The sequence below is a fragment of the Ambystoma mexicanum genome, chromosome 1p, assembly GCF_040938575.1.
Source record: "Ambystoma mexicanum isolate Mex_15411 chromosome 1p, UKY_AmexF1_1, whole genome shotgun sequence".
Lineage (NCBI taxonomy): Eukaryota > Metazoa > Chordata > Amphibia > Caudata > Ambystomatidae > Ambystoma > Ambystoma mexicanum.
The window spans coordinates 748,582,800-748,605,028 of record NC_090921.1 but is presented as its reverse complement, the minus strand read 5'-3'; the positions used below and the strand labels follow the sequence as shown (position 1 = coordinate 748,605,028).

The following is a 22,229-nucleotide window of genomic DNA, read 5'->3' as shown; positions in this document are numbered from 1 at the left end:
AGGAGGAGTATTCTCGGAACACCTCCTCCCACGGCTCCAACCGACGTTGAAGTGCCTGGACCGAAAGGGAGTTGCAGTAAAAACAGGAATTCCAACGGTGATCCGGACCCAAGCACTCTAAACAAAGAGGATGGGGATCCGCCCTCGCGAAAGGACGGTGATATGATGAACAGTCTGCAAAGTCAAATTTGAACGAAAGACAGACTAGTACACGATCGCTAGCGAGAGCCAGAGAGGAAAAAGGGAAGAAAACCTTACGAGGATGCAAGTGTGTCCAGTCCCGAACGAGCGGACAAAAGGACTGATGGCCAATACGCGGGGCAAAGCCAAGGTGGGCGGGGTTACGGCCGCGTGCCGGGCCCTGCGCAGAAAGAGAGGAAGGACACATTATTGAAAAACATTTTTTGGATGCTTTTTACAAAGTGCTCCGGTCCCGTCTCACAGGACAGAGATGACCCATGAGTATGGAGGAAAGGGGACGGCACATAGCAGTAATCATTTTTACAGTACACTCTGCCTGTGCAAGCTGGAATCCCCTCCAGCTTCCTCAAATGGCCACTAATGCTTGCATGTGGCCACTTTGCCCGAGGACTAGCCTTCAGCCAGGCCCCAGGCCCAACCAAGCAACCCAAGTAGAAATTGGACCTGGACTAATCACAACTTTTCGCCCATTGGAGGTCCATGGCCTAATGGGCAGGGCCTGCAACCAAGGTCAGTGGCCACATTGACAGGAGCATGGTCAAGTCACGCAAAGTAGCGAGGGCCAGGCCCAGGGGGATGTTTACACCCAAAGGAGGCCCCCAAACCGAGATCAGCGGATCTAACCAACATGCCCCACAAAGATGCAATAGGAGGGTTCTAAGAGGACAGACTTCTCAGTGAAGACATACTGATACATAGCATAGTCCACACTTAATCAAAGTAACGTAGCCTGAGCAGTAAGGCAAACATCAGGAGCAATGCAGTTGGTGTACAAGTATAGTTAACAACACAGACAGTAAAGTATTAGATTTCACAAAGAATTACAAAAATATGCTAATTGGGTCTGAACACGCATCATACAATCCACTTAAAAAGGCATATCTACCAAGTTGTAAATCTCAAAGTGATACTTTCTAAATGATACACTAAAACACAGTCGTAGCTGTTCAATTATGGAAAAAATCAAGAAACTGTAGCAAGTTAATGAAAGGAACAATGCATTAAAACAAACCATATACCCTTATAAATATAAGGCAGACATCTACATTTAGCAGTTCTTCCCAATAAGGTAAAGTAGCCCTAGAGCCTCAACAGAGTCAAAGTTCCAGATAAGTATCTGAGAGGGGGGGTTGGATGTCTCAAAGTTTCCCTGCACAAGCTTTGGCAAAGCCAAAAGGTTGGTAAAATATTTAGTTTAAAAGCACCTTTGGAGAGAACTACTATGTAAGAACTTTAGAGGTACACACCCATCATTCTCAATCCCACCACACTAGTGGTTGCCCGGGAGGATGGGAGAGCAAGGGAGAGGTCCTTAAATAGAACTTCAGGCAAAAGAGTTAAATTGTGCACATACAATTGGGATGAGGCCGAAAAATAAGTTGCGCCTGGGTTACTCAGAGTGGCTGAGAACACTTACTACTGCCATTGGTATAATTGAAAGAAGGCCAAGGGTCAAAGTTTCAGTGGCTGAAGTTTGTGTTGGGTTTGGGGAATGACTGCACAGAAGTGCCAATATTCCGTTAGGGAAGGGCTCCATAGCAACAGGTTGTTAACAAAGGTTCTTCGTCTTATAGGCTCCAATAGTCAACTTAGAGAATGGCTGCCAGGCTCCTCTTAGCCCAAATTCAGTTTGGGAGGCTGCACCAGCAAGATCTGCACCACTGAAACAGTTAAGGGCTGCCCAATCATTGACCGTCACAAACTACTCATCTGCCCAGCAACTTACATGAATGTATGTTGATTGGGTCAGATTGTCACAAACCCCATTTCTGCAAAGTGCAGTTACACAAAGCACTCTGCCTTGGGATTCAAACCAGACCCAGCAAAAGTGCAAGGTAAGTGAAGCAGAAAGGCTTAACTTACCTACTAAGCCAGGTTAAGGGTGAAGGCATAGGAACATTGTTGGGAGTTCCACTGATATCAATGGAAGGAAAGTTAAAACATATTTGGCAGATTCCCCAATGAACCTAAAGTGAATGTAACCCTGTATTTTACCTAACTGATGTTGCTAGGGACCAACACGCACTCTGTTTCATAGAGCTTGTCCTGGATTGTTGGACCACTGCTACCAACTCCTGGCTAGTCTGTAGCAGAAGTGTAAGTAGTGCGAGGAGCCAGGGATGAGACGCAGACACAGAGGGGACATATTTGTGGTTATAAACTTTTATTAAAATAATTGGGGCTGAAAAATGCCTCACTATCCATATTGTAGGAGGGATTTCCCAACCTCGAACCAAAAACCACAGAGTCTGTCCAGTGTAAAGATGTCGACACAAAAGATCTGTATTGTGTCCATAATTCTATTCTGGCCCTCACACTCTAAATAAACTCTAAAGTGTAAAAGGGATAGTTTATTGATTTTTCCAAGTGCTCAAATGTTCAAGTTCAACAAAAGAGATCAAATCCAACAAAAAAAGGCTTTTCTCATTAACAATGGTCTTCCCAGGGATTCGCTTTCTTCCCTACGTTCCCTTAGATCAACTTTCATCAATTCAACAAAAAATAAAACTACCAAGGGGGTCACTCGCTCGCCTAGGTATTCACTTCTTTTTAGGGAATTGGTTCCCTTCCCCAAGCTTTCTCTTCCTTAAATATCTTACAGTTCTTTAGGCATATGTCTTTTCCTAAGAACTTCCCTCTTCTCTTTATAGTTTCCCCAACAGTTCATTAATTCAAGGACCTCTCCTTTACGAATTTTATAATAGTTGTATTAGTGGTCTCTGCCTGGGCATACTTCTGCCAGGTCGCATTGCACAATTGTTTTACTTACACCTGGTGTACTTTCCTACCAGGACTTCATTACTTAAACACTACCCTTCACCTCGTATACTCTCCTGGCAGGACTGCAGCAAATAAACACTTTGTTGCACAAATACTTTCCTTCACCTGGTATACTCCTTTGCCAGGGCTTTGTTACTTTAACACTTTATTGTACAGATACTCAACTTCACCTGGCATTCTCTCTGTCCAGGACTTTGACAAACACTTTATTGCTCAAATAGTTAACTTCACCTGGTGTGTTTGCTTTCCAGGAATTTATATCAGATCACTCTTCTATCACAACCTTCACCAAGTATATTTGCTTGGTAGGTCTTTGTCATATGGGTTACTCTTTCCTCCCAGTTTGGGATTTAATAACCCTTGGCAACTTGCGTAATAAACACCATTGCTTATCTAATGGCTTTGCTGCTTCCTGCTCGTGGCGTTGAAGAAGTGTTTCCCTTTATTGAGCCACCCCGTAACACACCTGCTTCTTCTATATACACTCGGTATTTCTATGGTATTACCCAATTTGAACGAATGGTACATCTGACCGAATTCGGCCAGTACCATTTGATTAGATTAAATTGTGTAATAAATACCGAACATGGGGAGCAGGGGTGTTCCCCGCTCCCCATGGTCTGTATTTTTTTGGCCTTGAGGTTGCAGGAGCTTGCTCCACTTCCTGCAAATTTAAAAAAAAAAAAAAAAAGAAAAGGGGACCCTGCGGCCTCGGATCCGACCCGCATTAGAGGGACGGAACTGGCACTGCAGGGTCAGGAAAGGCAGCGGACGTGGGGGTTAGGGGGATGTATTTGGGGCTGGAGGGACATAGATTGGGTGAGTTTGGCAGCAGAAGCATTGTATTTGCGGCGAAACTGACTACGGTCAATTCCACCGCAAAAAATTCTGCCACAGCCAAACAACGCAGATCCAATTCTATTGCTGATGCACAGCAAGCTTTATTTGCAGACCACCCAGTAACCCTACTTTCTTCATAGGGCTTATTGGTCATCTCCAGTTCCTCTCCGCCTTGCTGTACTGCCTTTACGTGCACTTTATCCAGTGATGCAGTCCCATGGTGTCGGTTTTCATGATGCGCGGTTCCCACAGCTTTCTCTCTCTAAACGGTGGACTGCCCGCACCCTGGCTTCTCTGTTCATTTGTCGGGTCTGCCTTTCCGACTTTTGCCACAGCATCCCTGCCTTCAACACGGTGCTCAGCAAGCTTACGGTTCCGCGAGGTGATGCAGCATCGTCAGCTTTCCTCTCTCCAGCCTGCTGTCAGCGACTGGCCCATATAACAATGCATTACTTACCCTAAAAGCATTTCTGATGGTTGTATCTGCTTAGATTCACATGCTGTGCATAGGTCCGACATCCAGTGGTCACTGCGGAGTATTGCATTTTGTTTTTCGTAGTCGAAAAGGGACGTCGACAAGGCGTGTCTGAAATACTATCCCTATAGTGACGTGTGTTGTACCCACAATCCCTCACGCGTCGAGGTCCCTCTGTTTGTATTTTTCTGCCCTGAGGGAGCCTTCTAGACGTGAGTGAGTACAGAAATGAGAGAGATATAAAGGAAGTCTATGTTCCTTCCATCCGAGCGGGGAGGAAGGGTGGGCGCATGTGAATCTAAGCAGATACAACCATCAGAAATGCTTTTACGGTAAGTAATGCATTGTCTTCTGATGTTTGTTAATCTGCTTAGAATCACATGCTGTGCATAGACTAGCGACCAGTACCCGGAGTTGGCGGTGGGTTATGAGAAGGAACAGTAGAGAAAAGGTGTCGTAATACTGCCTGTCCCACCTGGGAGTCAGATCTAGAGTGTGCATCTAGACAGTAGTGTTTTGTAAAGGTGTGCACAGAACTCCAGGTAGCCGCTTTGCAGATGGACTCAAGGGGAACATTTGCAATGAATGCTATGGATGCCCCCGTGCCTCGAGTAGAGTGTGCTCTTGGCCTAAAGGGCAGTTCTCTCTTAGCAAGAGTATAGCAGAGAGTGATGCATTGAACAATCCATCTAGAAATAGTGGACTTTGAAACTGCCCCCCTTCTCTTCCTGCTGCCACCGAGACGAAGAACTGATTTGTCTTCCTCAGTGGTCTGGTTCTTTCCATGTAGAACATGACCGCTCTGCGTACATCTAGTGTGTGCAGAGTCCTTTCTCCCAAATTGGAAGGATTTTGAAAGAACGTTGGTAGTTATATAGATTGGTTTACGTGGAATTTAGAAATACATTTCAGAGCAAACCTAGGGTGAGTGCGTAGAACCACCTTATCTCTGTGAACTGTAACGAAGGGGTCTAGAATAGAAAGAGCCTGAAGTTCACTTACTCTCCTGATGGAGGTGATAGCTATTAAAAAAGCAGTCTTAAGAGTGAGGTGTTTAAGAGATGCTTTATGCATGGGTTCGAATGGTGAGCCCATGAGTCTGGTAAGTACTACATTAAGGTCCCATCCGGGAGCTGGGTCAGCTATCGGGGGGTGTATTCTCTTTACTCCCTCCATGAAGGCCTTTATAACAGGGATCCTACACCACGACACCCTGAGTTGGGAAGTGGTGTATGCAGAAAGTGCCGCTAGGTGGACTTTAATGGAGTTAAACACTAGACCTGAATCCAATAGGTGGGTCAGGTATAGAACAACATGTGTGGGAGAGCAGTCAATAGGGTTGATGCTTTTACTCCTGCACCAGAAGACAAATCTCTTCCACTTGCTAGAATAGCAGTGGCGAGTGTTAGGTTTTCTGGCTTCCCTGAGGATGTCCATGATCTTTGCGGGAGTTGTAGATGTCCGAACTCTATGATTTCAGGAGCAAAGCTGCTAAGTTCATGTTGTACGGGCAGGGGAGTCTCACTGGGGGAGATAGAGACATCTCCATCAAGTGAGCAAACCATGGCTGTCGGGTCCACATTGGGGCCACTAGTATCATGGTCACTTGTTCCTGGTGCATCTTGTGCACCACCCTGTTGAGAAGTGGAGTCGGGGGGGGAAAGCGTAAACAAATTTCCCTGACCATTGCATCGACAGACCGTTCCCCTTGGATTGGTTCTGGGGGTACCTGGAGGCGTAACTTAGGCATTGTGAGTTCTCCAGGGTTGCGAACAGGTCTATTTCTGGGAATCCCCATTGTGTGAAGACGTCGAAGACGATGTCTTCGTGCAGGCGCCATTCGTACTCTTCGGGCAGGGGGAAATCTCTGCTGAGTCTGTCTGCCAGCAGATTGAGTTCCCCGGGTACATGTAGTGACAGTAGGAACATGTTTTGTTTGAGAGCCCACTTCCATATATTCTGGGCCAGTTTGGACAGGCCTGGAGAGTGGGTGCCCCCCTGCTTGTTGATGTAGTACATGGCTGTGGTGCTGTCTGTAAGGACCATTACTGTCTTGCCTTGTAGGTGTTCCTGGAAGGCTTTTAGCGCCTTGAACACAGCTAGTAGCTCCAGTAGATTTATGTGTTTGGATGCTACGTTCGGAGTCCACACTCCGTGAGCAGTCTGATGGGATAGGTGTGCCCCCCATCCTGTGAGGGATGCGTCTGTGGTTAGAGTGGCTTCTGCTGCGGGTGTGGCAAAGGGTTTCCCTTTTCCCATGTTTTCCTTTGTCCACCACCGTAGCGAGAGCACCAAGGCTTGCGAGACCACCACTAGATCTTCCCATAGTCCGCTGGCCTGACACCACTGGCTGTTGAGCCACTCTTGCATTGGGCGCATGCGCAGGCGCACGTGAGGTACCAAATAAATACACGACGCCATCATTCCTAGCAAGCGCATTGCTTTGCGTACCGTCACCTCTCGACCGGTCACATATTGAGGGATCTGAAACAGCATGTTTTGGACCCTCTCTTTGGAGGGGAAGACGAGGCCGTCCCTTGTTTGAGTTAGAGCCCCTAGGAATTGCTTGATTTGACTGGGGTCTAAACTGGACTTCTTTTCGTTGATGGAGAAGCCCAACTGGAACAAAAGGTCTACCGTCTTTTGGGTAATGGAGAAGCATGTTTCGTAAGAATCCCCTGTTATGAGCCAGTCGTCGAGGTAAGGGTAAAACTGGGATGGACAACCTGCGCAGGTGGGCCGCTGCCACTGCCAGCACCTTCGTGAATACCCTTTGTGCTGATGCTATGCCGAAGGGTAGCACTCTGAACTGGTAGTGTTTGCCTTCTATCATGAACCTGAGGTATTTTCTGTGCGCTGGCAACATTAAAATATGAAAGTATGCATCTTTCATGTCCAATGTTGTCATGTAATCTCCCTGTGAAAACAGTGGGATCACTTCCTGTAAGGTTACCATACAAAACTTTTGGGGTTTGATAAACTTGTTCGCTGGGCGCAGATCTAATACAGGGCGCATGGTTAGATCCTTTTTGGGTACAAGGAAGTACACTGAATAAATACCTTCCGTTACCTGAGATAGAGGCACGACCTCTATGGCTCCTTTTTCCAGCAGTAGTTGTACTTCTTGGAGAAGGATGGCAAGATGTTCCGGTGTCATGCGACGTCCCCTCGGGGGTCTGTAGGATGGGGAACTGTTGAATTCGATACAGTATCCGTGGGCTACGGTGGAAAGTACCCAACGGTCTGACGTTATATCCTCCCATGCACGAAGAAAGGATGTTATCCGGCCCCCGACCGGTGTTGCATGGGAGGGGACGCGAATCTTCGCGTCACTTGGAGTTGTTGGGGGCTTGGGAGCCTCTGGGGGTGGACCCCCGACCTCTCCCTTTACCCCGGCGTTGGCCTCTTTGGCTGTACTGCCCACTATTGGACTGGTAATTGGTGGCAGGGTACTGTTGTTGTTGACTTTGTTGTTGTTGTTGGCGTTGGCCACGAAAAAAGCGTTTGTTGCCATAGCCGCGTCTGGTAGTGGGCTTAGAGATTTGGTCAAGAGTCTTGATAGTATCAAACACTTTTTTAGCCATCTCTAGAGCTTCATCCACTGCTTTTCCGAAGAGGTTAGAGTCTTCCACAGATTTATTTATTAAAGACGCCTGTGTCTCCGGTTTAAACCCTGAGTTGCGCAGCCATACATGGCGTTTTAGGAGTATTCCCTGCACCAGGGAACGTCCCACTGTTTCTGCCGCATCCAGAGAGTTCTTTACAATGCTCTGGTTCACCTGGGTTCCTTCGCCAATAGTTGAAAGCAGGCGTGTACGTAATGGCTCCGGTGCTTCCTCGGCGTCCTTGCGCAGCTTGGCCCACTGCGCGTCTGCATAGCTAGCAAGCAAAGAGTTGTTGTTCGCAATTCTTGCTGAGAAGGCAGCCGAGGAAGTTACTCTTTTAGCAAGGGCATATAGCCTCTTGCCCTCCTTGTCAGGGGGTGCCTCACTGGTGGAAAGTGGTACCCCTGCCCTCTTTCTAGTATTAGATACTACCAGGGAATCCGGAATGGAATGTCCCCTAATGTAGAGCGGGTCTGAGGGTGAAGGAGTGAAAAGTTTTTCAATTCTTGGATTGACCCCTCTGATCAATGCGGGAGTGGACAGCGAAGGGATGATTCTTCCCTTCACTGAAGCGAGGAGGGGAATGGTCTGGCTGACCGGGGGTTTCTCCTTAATTACTCTTTCCACAAAGTCTAATTCTGGAGAGAGCTCCCCAGTGTCCAGTTCAAAATGTGCTGCTGCTCTTCGCAACAGGGCATTGAAAGTGGGCTGATCGTCAATTGGAGACGTGTTCCTAACCGGTGAATTGTCCGGAGGATTTAGGTTTAGGACATCAGTGTCGGAATATACTGATGGGGATTGCCAGGGATGTGAAGGTCCTTCTCCTGGGTTTACTCCAAAGCCTTCTCCTATAATGTCTGGCCTGTCTTCCAGACCTTCCTCCTGGTACTGTCCCTCTTCATCGTCTATAAAATCCTCCTCCTCCTCCAGGTATTGTTCCTCCCCAGTGAGGTCGTACACATCATGGAAGTCTGAGGCTGTGTCCTGCTGGGGATTGACTAGCCTCGGATTTTTGGCCTTGGGGTCCTCCTGAGGCCCTTCTCTAGTTCTCTTGGGAGTTAGAGAGGTCTGGGTATTAATAAACTTTTCCATCTTCTCTATACAGAGGTTGAGTCTTTCCATGGTTTCATGGGATACTCCTGAGCGGTTTGGCGGGGGAAAAATAGAGTCATCTAGCTGAAAACGGCTCGACCTTTCCCAAAGCGTCGAGGAAAGTGTCCCGTCGCCCTCCGAAAAGCCTTCAGGTGTGCTGGGTGACCCTCCGACTGAAGGGGGTAGTCCATGCCTTTCTTCAGGCTTTTTCGGCGTGTCTTTCGACTTCTGCGTAGCGCCCGACGTGTCCTTCGGCGTACGATTCTGGGCGTCGGCTACAGCGATCCTCACCAAGCTCTCGGCGACTCGTTTGTCAGCGGAGGCCTGCGTTTTCGACGCTACGGGTGTCGATCGCTCTACGGCGGCACGCGCCTTTTGTTGATGCGCGCCGGCCGATGGTTTGGGGGCGGCGCCCTTATTTGCCGAAAGCCCAGTCGCTGGTCGCGGCAGCGGTTGCGAGAGGGGCTTCGAACCCGAACGGTCCGAGGAGGCCGCCGGTGGAACCTGCGTCTCCTTGGGCGCTGATGCTCTCTTCGTCTTTGACGAAGAAGAGCCGTGGGTTGTGTGCTTAAGTGAGTTTTTGTGTGTGTCAATGTCACCGGGGTGTTCATCCCCATAAGCAGGGCACGAGCCGAGCCCGTCGGGGCCGGGGACAGACGACGAAGCGCGCGAGCGCTCTTTAGAGGGGTTTTCGACTTCCGTAGCGGAGGTCGTGTTATCGCGTTCCTCGTCACTGTCGGTGGTAGCAGCGGCGGGTGAACCTTCGGCCTTCGACATCACGTAGGCCGCCCACCTTTTAACCCTATGGTCTTTTAGAGTTTTAGGCTTAAGAAGCCGACAAGCCGCGCAACCTTCCTCCTTGTGATCGAGGGGCAAGCAGCGGTTACACCGTGAGTGCTTGTCCTTCCAAGTAAATTTGCCTTTGCAAAGCGGGCAAAATCTAAAGGGTGTACTCTCCATAGCCGAGGCAATAAAACGTGATAACCACCCCAAGGGAAAGGAAGGGGAAAAGGAAAGGCATTCTCAGAAAGAACCAGAGATGTCCCACGACCCCACTCTCCCTACTGTATAAGGCCTGCGAGGCCAGGCCACGTGTTCGGCAACGCCGAAGGATTTCCTCCGCTCGTACCCTCCGTCGAAGATCTTGCTCGCCAGAGAACAGCTTCACAACTGCGTCGAGGGAGGGATTATGTGTTTAATATTAATGAGAAACGACCAAAGGTCGAGGGGATGAAATTTGCAATGTCTCTCGAGGAGCTCCGCGTAAAGGCGACCAGTAGCTGGGCGGAAAAAAACAATCTGAGGGACCTCGACGCGTGAGGGATTGTGGGTACAACACACGTCACTATAGGGATAGTATTTCAGACACGCCTTGTCGACGTCCCTTTTCGACTACGAAAAACAAAATGCAATAATCCGCAGTGACCACTGGATGTCGGACCTATGCACAGCATGTGATTCTAAGCAGATTAACAAACATCAGAATTAAACTTACCGGTCTACTTACTAATTTCCCAAAAACTAGACTGCAGCATTCGCTGCCTGGTCCTTGTGATCATCGCTACTCGGTCAGTCTTCCTCATATCAGGTTGTTCTATAATTGGTTTCTGAATGTATTGGGGGAAGTGGATACTGAGCTTCCTGGGGAGTGATCTTCATTACTCCCTACCCCTCCCGCGTCCCAGGTAGCAATATATTCTTCTTAATGGGAGTTTGGGGCTTAGATACACTAGCCTTACACAGAGGTAGGGAATGAGTATGTCAATATGCCATTTAGTCATGATGAACTGGGAAAACATCCCTAAAGGGGAAAGGAGGGCATGTGTTTTCCTCCAACAAGGTCATCAAGTCTCAAACTCACCTCCCCCCAGTTGATCCTCCCTCATATAGCCAGCCCCAGGGACTGCATCAGGTAACAGTTGCCGTCCCCTAGTCACATAGGGGGAGGCTATCTCCGAGAAAGGAGTGATGACATCCTTGAATTCACCACAGTAGACTAACATCTGGGCTTTGAGGAAAGCACCACAACAGAAACATTTCCCTATAGAGAAATGGGCAGACTATATGGACAGGGGGCTATTCAGCAGGTGGATATTGACCATGTGGCACCACCTGAGAGTACTCCCCTTAATAAGGTTTTAATAGACAAATTAACAATTTGTCTTCTCCAATTCACACAACAAATCGCAGTCAGCATGTTTATTATTCCTGTAAAACACTTTGTTCAGTATGTCCGAGAACAAATTAGGCGTTTTCAAATCAGCAAAAAAAACTGAAAAGTTACAAAAATGTGCCTAACAAATTGAACTGGAATTTCAAATAGTAACTCTGAAGTGTTTCATTCTAACAAAAATAAGGAACCTAAATTAGAATTTAGGAAGAAAAAAACATTTAACAGTGATTTTAATTATTCGTTTTATTTAAGTGGTCCAATCAAGAACGTCTGATTAAGTGATGTTTAAAAATTTCATTGACATCATTACATTCAAATGCATTTTAACTTAGAATATTTTACTAGAACATGATCCGATTGGGTTATAATTAGTACATCTCTGCCAGCGATGGTTTTTAGATATTATAGAACCATTACAAAATCCATCAGCAGCAAAGAAGACAAGGCAACATTGTACACAAAGAGTACCGCTGATCAGCTTTTTTTTCAATAAAAATAAGGCACATACTTTCAAGAGCGCTTCTTTCTCTGCAGTGCTTCCAGGTGAGGCTCGTACCCGAGCTGATTGCTCTTGCATATCCATCAGCCGATCTTCAAGGTCTCGCATCCTGCTTTCCACCTGTTCTTTTTCCATTCGCACCTCTAGCAACCTAAGTGTAAGAATGGAGCACACGCGGTTAGGAAAGATTACGTATTTGTCATGTCACCCTAATAAGCTTTATTACTGTGCACACAGCCACCATAGTGTTCATATGGTGCCAAAAACGTGGATGGTGAAGTATTACGTCCCCACCAAAGGTAACCAGACTCTGGTCTGTGGGGGAAAGGAAGAGGGCAAAAGATGAGATGCTATGTACCGTGAACCAAGAATATAAACAAACAACTGGAACGGTAATGGGGGTTGTAATTCTAGCTCTCCATCATAATAGAAATATCCATTGAATTTGTATACACTGAATACCTCTGCTTATGTTTAGAACCCCAGAACACTTTTCAAACAGTGAAAACTATTGCTTAAAACCATTTTTTTTAAACATACTGCTTATGCTTACTGTTTTTTTTTGCCAATGTCTCCACTAAAGATCACAGTAGCGTTTTTTAAACACTTTCCTACTGTGCAGAAGCAGTATATACTAACAAAAGTGGTAGGCAAAGCATGTAAACATGCAAAAGGGACCATGAATTTACAGCAGGAGGTTGCTGCCAGGTTCTAAAATGCACTATACTGCCACTCGGTGGTGTATTCTTTGTGAGATGTGCATAATAATGGATCTTAATCTCTAAATCCCATACTAAACTTCCACTGAGGATTAAATATAGTAGGCAGGCAGGTTGTTCATGACTTCTGCTCGGAAACGTTCTCTCAGCCCTGTGTTCAGTTGGTGAGAGACACTGACCAGCAATTAGGCAACAAGGTCTTTCCTGCACGCTTTCACAGGCTTACCTAGTGGTAGGGCAGGCTGTGAAAACATTTGATACCATTACTATTATTGACGGAACTCGGATCAAACAAGCCTCCTTAAAAACCTACTTGGCTTGAAAAAAATATGTATTCTTTAGTCATGAAAGACGTGTTTCTCAATGCTCTTTACCCTCTCGTATCTTCTTAGTGATCAATGGAGATGCCTTGGAAAGAGAAGTAAAGGTTATTCACTTGTAATAATAGTTCGTCATCCTCATTGAATTTGATGTCTAAAGTCCTCATCTGTAACTCTGGCAAGAAGCCCTGCCATTTTTCCTTTACTGGTTCACCAAACATGTTCCACAATCCAAAGCCTCATCAGGAATCCAACATTCTGATGTGCCCCCTAAGTGCACCAAAGTCCGAGTAAAGATGTCGGGATGATAACCTGCTCCTTGTGCATTAACAGCACAAGTTAGTTGTCTATACTAGATGACAGATTTGACCTATTTGAGATTCTAGTGGTGTACAAGCTGCTGTGCCCTGTGTGTGCTCTAAATGGAGAACCTGTGTTGAAATCAAGTACTGGGTCACTCAGCTAAACCTGCTCTCTGGGACTGAATGCTGCCATATATGGTCAGGACTAGGGGTGGGCGAAATGGACGAACTTCTCTGCACTGAGAAATTTGCGAATTGTAGGCAGAATTCAGCAATATCACCTAGGAAGCGTAAATGCCCATTTTGCCTCGTAAAGTGATGTTTGCTGAAATAATTTTGGGCAAAAATGCAAGATTTCAAAAAACATTTCTTGTGCCTATTGGTGGGCTATGAAATGCTTTGGCCCCCTAATTATCTGAAACTGAAGGGGAAAACCCGACAATTTTGAGCACATTAATCAAGTTTGTACAAAAACAAAATTGACCAACAAGCAACGAACCTGGGAGGAAAAAAATACACACTGCAGGCAAAGGGAAATTGGAGACGTATACCTAGTCATGACCCTTGGATTGTATATGGTCCCTGCATGCACTGCATACAGAGATGGAGGAACCAGTCACCAGGTAACCAACAATGCCGAAAGCCTCCCATTACCAAAAACCAAGAACCTTGAAAGAATCATTGGAACTACCAAGAATTTTAGTCTTATCTGAATAGCAACTACTGGGAACTAACTGCACTTCCCTGGAACTGAACTCTACTTGGGGAAAACAGCAACTGCATTGGGGGCAAACAGCACAGAAGCACTGTACCCTAAGCTGCAGTAGTGCCATCAGCACCTTATCCAGTCGTCTTTCGTCATCCTGCTTGCCTGTGGAACCCCTTTGCTTCCACCAAAAGTGTTGCTGCCCATCTGCAGAACAGGCTGTTGACCTTGGACCATGCAAAGTGTACAAAGGTGCAAAGTGAGTTTCCACAACGGTTTAAACAGCACAGCAGCACTGTACCCTAGCTGCAGCAGTGTCAATCAGCACTTTCTTCAGTGGGTCTTTCATAGTCTTCATTTCTGTAGAACCTCTTTGCTTCCACCAGAACCGTTGCTGCACAAAAGGAGACCAGGCCTGCCACTGTTGACTTTTGACTCTGCAAAGTGAATTTCCAGTCAGCTGTTAGGACCAAATACATGTGCCTGCCCTCTCCCCGGGCCTGACCGGATTAGGGGGGAGACAGTAATTACTGTCCACCCCATAAAGCTGGAATTATAAAAACACAAAAACACACCCCTTGTGGCATAAAATACCACCGTTTATGGCGGTATTAAAATATATGGGATACATTACTCACCGTAATCGTATTTCTGATGCTTGTATCTGCTTAGATTCACATGCTGTGCATAGGCCGACATCTAGTGGAAGCTGCGGAGTATTACAGTTTGTTTTTCGAAAGTCGAAAATGGGCGTCGACACAGGCGTGCCAGTAATACTATCCCTAGTGTGACGTCCACTGTACCCAAGATCCCTCACGCGTCTAGGATCCTCAGATTGTATTTTTTCTGACATGAGGAAGCATGAGGAGTAGCGTGAGTACAGATAATCCAAGCAGATAGACAGAAAGGTAAGACCACAAGCAATCATGCGCCTTCTCTCGGAGGGGAGGAAGGGTGGGTCGCATGTGAATCTAAGCAGATACAAGCATCAGAAATACGATTACGGTGAGTAATGTATCCCTTCTGAGGCTTGTGGAATCTGCTTAGATCACATGCTGTGCATAGATTAGCGAGCAGTACCAGAAGAAGGAGGTGGGATGTGAGAAGGGTCATGAGCAAACAGGTGTCTTAGAACCGCTTGTCCCACTTGTGTATCTGCCTTGGAATGAGTGTCAATGCAGTAATGCTGAGTAAAAGTGTGAATAGAGCTCCAAGTAGCCGCTTTGCAAATGGTGTCGAGGGGAACATTTGCAATGAAAGCCAGAGTGGCACCAATGCCTCTAGTAGAGTGGGCCCTTGGCGTAAAAGGCAGAGTCTTTTCAGAAAGAGAGTAACACAGCTGTATACAGTTGATAATCCACTTCGAGATAGCGCCCTTAGAGACGCGATCCCCCTCTTTGCCTGTAGCTACGGAGACAACAGTTGATCTGTTTTCCTTAGCGGTCTGGTTTTATTTACATAGTATAGGACCGCCCTACGCACATCTAGAGTGTGTAGTTTCACCTCAGCCGAGCTTTGCGGGTTCTGGAAGAAAGCCGGAAGCTCGATGGACTGGTTTACATGGAACTTGGATATGAATTTAGGTGAGAACCTAGGGTGTGTGCGTAAAACCAGTTTGTCCTTGTGGATAGTAAAGAAAGGATCCTGCACTGACAGAGCCTGAATTTCACTGACCCTTCTTATGGAGGTAATGGCTACTAAGAAGGCCGTTTTAAAAGTCAGGTGTTTGAGACTACTTTTATGCATGGGTTCGAATGGGGGTCCCATGAGCTTAGCTAGCACCACGTTGAGGTCCCATCCTGGCGGTGGGTTAGAAATAGGAGGGTGAAGTCTCTTTACTCCTTCCATGAAGGCTTTAACCACTGGTACTTTCCACCACGAGACCTTGTTATGGGATGTGGTGTAAGCCGAGAGGGCTGCCAGGTGTACTTTCAGCGAGTTAAAAACCAACCCTGCATCCAGCAGGTGGAGCATGTATGTTACAACGTTGGAAGGAGTGCAATCAACCGGGTTGATTTGTTTATACTGGCACCAGATAACGAATCTTTTCCACTTATTAAAGTAACGGTGCCTTGTATTTGGTTTCCTGGACTCCTTTAGAATGTCCATACACCTCTGAGGTAATTTGAGATGTCCAAACTCTATGACTTCAGGAGCCATGCTGCTAGGTTCATAGAGTTGGGTTCCTGATGCACTGTTTGACCCTGCTGCTGGGACAGTAGGTTGTACCAGGCTGGGAGTCTGATGGGTTCGCACACCGCCATCCTGCGTAGGTGTGGAAACCATGGTTGTCTCGCCCACATGGGAGCAACTAGGATGAGCGTCATCGATTCCTTGTTCATCTTGTACACCACCTTCCTGATGAGAGGAGTTGGTGGAAAAGCGTACGCAAACATCCCTGACCAGTTCATCCACAGGGCATTCCCTTGGGAGTCCGGTTGGGGGAACCTGGATGCAAATCCTGGGCATTGTTTGTTTTCGCTTGTGGCGAATAGGTCTATAGTGGGGAAACCCCACTGAGAGAAGAGATCTTCTACTACGTCTCTGTGAAGGACCCATTCGTGTTCTTCTGGGAGGGAGTCTCTGCTTAGAGCATCCGCTAGGGAATTGAGCTCCCCTGGAACATGTTGCGATGACAGGAAGATGTTCCGTCTGAGTGCCCATATCCATATTTTCTGGGCAAGCTTGGACAGGTTTGGCGAACGAGTCCCTCCTTGTTTGTTCAGATAGAACATGGCTGTCGTGCTGTCCGTCCTGATCTGCACCGACAAGTTCAGTAGATGGGGCTCGAACGCCCTTAGCGCTCGGAATACTGCCAGAAGCTCTAGCAGATTGATGTGGTTCTTGGCTACTGAGTGAGACCAGAGACCCTGAGCTGTGTGGTGGAGATGGTGAGCTCCCCACCCAGTCAGGCATGCGTCTGTAGTCACCACTGCCTGTACTTCTGGATCGTAAAAGGGTTTTCCCCTTGCGAGATTCTCTCTTGTCCACCAGAGTAGGCTTTGTACTAGTGTTGGCGAAACGACCACTAGATCGTCCCACTGACCACTTGCCTGAGACCACTGTTTCGCCAACCATTCCTGCATGGGGCGCATGCGCAGACGCGCGTGGGGGACCAGGTAAATGCATGACGCCATCATGCCCAGTAACCGCATTGCTTTGCGTACTGTTATCTGTTGACCTGACTGATAATGCGGAATTTGCAGAAGTATATTCCGAATTCTCTCTTCCGAAGGGAAGGTCAATCCTTTCTGAGTATCTAGGATAGCTCCTAGAAACTGTTTTGAGGTGCTTGGCACCAGACTTGACTTTTTCTCGTTGATGGAGAAGCCTAATTCGTGGAGGAGGTCGATAGTCCTCTGAATGTTTGATCTGCAAATTCCTGGGGTTTCCCCCGTTATGAGCCAGTCGTCCAGATAAGGGTACACCGGGATTGCTTCCCTGCGTAGGTGTGCAGCCGCCACCGCCAGTACCTTGGTGAAAACCCTTGGTGCTGAAGCTATCCCGAAGGGCAGTACCTTGAATTGGTAGTGGCGACTGTCTACCTTGAAGCGCAAGTACTTTCTGTGCGCTGGGAGCATGGAAATATGAAAATAAGCATCTTTCATATCCAAGGTTGCCATGTAATCCCCCTTTTTTAGGAGGGGGATTACCTCTTGTAGCGTGGTCATACGGAATTTTTGGGGCTTGACATACTTGTTGGCAGGCCGTAAGTCCAATACTGGGCGCATTGTCAAATCTTTCTTTGGCACAAGGAAGTAAGTTGAATAGATACCCTTGTTTACCTGGTGTCCTGGGACGAGTTCTATCGCGTCCTTTCCTAGCAGAATGGCGATCTCCTCGAGAAGGATCCTTTGATGCTCTAGGGAGTGCACTCTTTGTCGTGGGGGATGATTCCGGGGACGCTGCAGTAGTTCTATACAATATCCTGCGGATACTGTTGACAGCACCCATCTGTCTGAGGTGATCCCTTCCCAAGCCTGGGTGAAGGTGGAAATGCGTCCCCCCACTGGGGTTGCGTGGCAAGGGACCCTGAACTGAGCATCACTGTTTTGGTGGAGGCGTGCCCCCTCCCTTGTTGGGGCTGCCTCTGCCTCTTCCACGACCTCTCTTGTTACCCCTGCCGTAACTTTGGGTAGACTGCTGGTTGTTATTCCATTGTGTACCCTGTCCCTGGGCATAGTTGCCTCTTTGTGAATTTTGGCCGCGTGGGCGACGAAAATTATTGTTCCCCCTCTGGTTAGGGGGTTTGTTGGTAAGCTGGCCAAGGGATTTGAGAGTCTCATATTCATCTTTGGCATTTTTAAGTGCGTCTTCGACCGCTTTCCCAAACAATAGGTCGGGTTCCACTGGCTTGTCTATTAAAGAAGCCTGGGTCTCTGTCTTGAATCCCGACTGCCGTAACCACGCATGTCTCTTGATAACAGTACCTTCTGCTATCAATCTCCCTGCGTTGTCAGCGGCGTCGAAAGTTGCCTTTAAAATGCAACCAGACACGGCTCTCCCCTCTGCCGAGATCCGAGCCAGCTGGCCCTTTAACGGTTCTGGAGCAGAGGCAATGAGCGCCGCGACTTCTTCCCATTGATGGCAATTGTAACTAGCCAACAGGGTGGTGGAATTCGCGATCCTTGCTTGGTAGGCGGACGTTGAGGCTACCTTCCTGCCAAACCCGTAAAGCTTTTTGCTCTCCTTGTCGGGAGGAGCTTCTGATGAAGATAAGGGCGTGCCAGCCCTTTTTCTAGTGTTGGTCACCACTAGGGAATCTGGTCTAAGATGTCCCCTTATATACAGAGGGTCAGACTGGGCTGGCCGGAAAATCTTTTCAATTCTGGGGTTGACAGCTCTGGTGAGGTTAGGATTCACCAGGGAAGGATCTATTCTTCGTTGGATGGATTTGAGGATAGGGATGGTCTGAGCGACCGGTCTTCTCTCTCCTACAAACTCCTCCGCGAAGTCCCTTTCCTCCTGTACACCGTGGGTGTCGATGTGGAAGTGTTCCGCTGCTCGCGCGAGAACCTCGTTAAGGAGGGGCTGGTTATCAACTGGAGAGTCAGTAACTGGGGCTTCGCTTTGTACTGGGGAATCTACTCTGTACATTTCCTGCTCATCTTCTTCCTCCTCTAGGTCCTCATCTTCTGCATAGTAATCTGTCCCGGTTTGTTCTTCCATAATTTCTAACTCCTGGTCCTCTTTCGGGAAAACTTGTCCCTGGTAACTGGGGAGTGGAGTAGAATATGGAGTGGAGTAAGGCTGAACCTTGAAGGGTTCAGGACTTTCGACCCGGGGCTTTTTACTTAGCGGGATAGGATCGGAGGAGCCTGAGGGTGTGGCCCCTTGAGGGTTATATGAAAGAAAGTGTTCTGGGTTCTTGTCATAAAAATCAGCCAAGGAAGACATCCTAGACATAACTCTGTCTATGTCTACACTGGACCATTCCCTGGAACAGGGTATTACTTTAGCAGGTGATGATTTATGGGACTTTTCAAGGGTAGACTTGAGTTTACTTGTCTGCCTAGGGTGAGAGGATGGCTTTACAGGGGTGGAAGGCTGTGCTTTCCGCTGTTTCCCCCCCTCCCCGTGCGTGGAAAAATGTTTTCCCTGTCCCTTGGAGGCCCCAGAGACTTTCGACGCCTGGCGCCGAGGGTCTGGAGAGGTATTTGGGCGTGGGGCCTCACTGGTGTTAACCGCGGTCTCGGTATCTTGGAGCGCGGCCTGGGGGTGGAAGTCGTCTTCGTCTCCCGACGATCGAACTTCCGTTAATGTGTGTAGCGAGGCACCCTTGGCAAGAGTGGATGATTGCCTTGCGTCGTGAGGTGATCTCGATCGAGAGCGCCCAGAGGACACCGAGTCGGACCGTTCTTTTTGTGCCTCTTTCCGGGAAGTCGACGTCGTCGAGGTCCGGTTGGTCTTAGTGTGTTTAGTGTATGCTATGTGTGTAGCGCTTGCGTCGCCGGGGGTCTTCCCCATAGCCGCCCTGCCGGACGACCTTCCGAGGTCGGGGACCTGCGCTCGTCGGCTGTCTTTCGACGCCATAATGCCCTCGCCGTCCGAAAGTACGGCGTCGCTGCCATCGCTGAAGGCGCCCTCCGCTGCCATGGCCTCCTGCCTGGCGTGGTGGGCCCAACGCTTTGTCGAACGGTCCTTAAGTGTCTTAGGTTTAAACCTACTACACGCTCTGCAGTTCGCTTCGGGGTGATCCCTCAGCAAGCAGAGATTGCACGTGGCGTGCCTGTCGACCCAAGGGTATTTGCGATTGCACTTGGGGCAGAATTGAAAAGGGGTACCCTCCATACGCACCTTAAGGCAGCGGGCTGCTAAGTGTAGGAATATATAAATGTAAATCTATATATCAAGAGTGAAGAGTATGTACCACCCCCCACTCTCCCTACTTGTAAGGGCCGAGGCCAGCGGCCTACTAGGCCCGGGCCGAGGCCGGCGGCCTTCCTAGGCCCAGATCCGTCGTGCAGCAGCCGACGGTCGATGACTTCTCCAGCCGTCGTCGAGGTTGAGGGTCGACGTTGGGGTGGGGAAGGGAATGAATAAGAAGTATAATTATAATAACAGCAAAAGTATGGCTAAGGCCAGGGAACTCCGCAAGATGCTTCCGACCAGTATGGCGGAAAAAAACAATCTGAGGATCCTACACGCGTGAGGGATCTTGGGTACAGTGGACGTCACACTAGGGATAGTATTACTGGCACGCCTGTGTCGACGCCCATTTTCGACTTTCGAAAAACAAACTGTAATACTCCGCAGCTTCCACTAGATGTCGGCCTATGCACAGCATGTGATCTAAGCAGATTCCACAAGCCTCAGAAATACATATATAAATAACTTCAGGCAATGGTTACTAGGTGGCGCTGTGGCAAGTGTGACTGCTCAAATATATATTTATTGTGAGGAATCTGAGGGCGCCTTCACTTCTTTCCCCAAAATATCCTCCCCCCAGGTGGCCAGGGAAAGGTTGTCGCTTTCGGATCCTGACCCTGGAGGTGGATATGCGAGGGAGGATTACCTGGGAAGAGGAGACTTGGGGAGTGGGGGTGAGGCACCCTTGTGTGTGAGACACTGTATCCCCCCCCATTTACCTTTCATAAGGAATCCATTGTCCCCCAGGCTTTATGGGATATTATCAATACCTTCCCTATTGTGTTATAAAACCATCTCCCAATGCATACCACTTTGGTACTGAGACGAGGAAGAGACCACCTAGGAACATGCATCAATCCTTGATTAACTCAGACATACACACACGAGGAGAAAAGATGCAGGGTACTAAGACCGTTGTGAAATCAATCTGAATGGCCGGCACTTGAAGCCAAAGGGGCGGTATAAATGGCCAGCTCAAGTGAGGCTAACGAGATTGCCTGTGGAATGCTTGCAGACAGAAGCCAGAGGTGAAGGCCGGGAGACGCGTGTCCGAAGGGCTGAGGTGCTGCAGTCATGCAGCGGAAGCAGATTGTTGCAGGCGTTGTCAGATGGTCTCCAGGTAGGGTCAGGCTGCCAACCTCCTGGAGTCAAGAGGACTCCATCTTTGGTAGCCTGAGTTGTCGGAGACCCTGGAAGAAGGGCTTGCCGAGCCGGGAACAGCAGCAGCTACGAAGAACCGACCAAAGTGGAGAAGGGCACACAAAGACAGCATATCCGTTGAGTCAACTAAGGTTGAATGACTCTGGGACGCTGTGGTGCGAGTCGTGTGGTGAATGCAGGTTGGAGCACCTCCAGGTGATGTCCTCCGTAATGCCATTTTGTCATTGTGAATCCCTTCTTTCATAATATGTATGTGCACATGGGCTTTGCAACGGGAACGCACTGAGTTAAGCTGGTCATGACGTCCCACATCCGCTGAATTTCAAAGGTTTTGTTGCTTTAAAATCGGGTCAATTTAACTGCACGTTAAAGCTTTTTTCAGTGAATTTCAAGGGTTTTGTTATACCATAGATTTTTTTTTTTTTTTTACAGGCCACTAGCCGGTCCTAAGTGAAAAGATCTTTTTTAAAAGATCTTTTCACTTAAAGACCTATTTAGAAAGACCGCTCCGTAACAGCACGGAGTGGTCTTTCTAAATCCAACTGGCATGCCCCTGCCGCACACAAGTGCATGCAGGGGCTAACAGGCAGGTCGGGACCTGGCAGCGCAGGACCAGGAGAACAGGTAAGTGTGTGGGTGCGTTTGTGTTGTGTCTATGTGATTTGGGGGCATAGAGGGATGGGGGTTTGTGGGTGGGTGCGTGTGTTGGTGTGCATGTATGTGTTTTGGTTTGGGAGAGTGGGGGATGCAGGGAGGCAGAATGGGGAGCACGAGGGTGGCGGTGAAACCCCCCAAATATGTAAAAGATACATAAAAAGGGAAACCGCATATTAAGGTCCTCAAAAGAAAAAAACATTTACAATATCAGTTTTACGATCAAAAGAAAAATCGGTCAATGTAAATGGGCGTTTTTCTCTTGAAACCTTTAAAAAGGGGTCTATTCAAATAGAACCCACTAGCTATGGTCTTTTGCCATGTCCACTGTA

At 48.0% G+C, this 22,229-nt stretch overlaps 1 protein-coding gene across 3 annotated transcripts in view; it reads right to left on the bottom strand.

The window, feature by feature from the left end:
* Positions 1–22,229, bottom strand: part of CGN (cingulin) — a 2,193,661-nt gene that overhangs the window by 1,424,364 nt on the left and 747,068 nt on the right. For all 3 annotated transcript variants that reach the window (XM_069650469.1, XM_069650484.1, XM_069650476.1), the window contains exon 7: positions 11,676–11,817. In XM_069650469.1, coding sequence (XP_069506570.1) covers positions 11,676–11,817 — 142 coding nt within the window. The remainder of the gene's footprint in view (positions 1–11,675; positions 11,818–22,229) is intronic.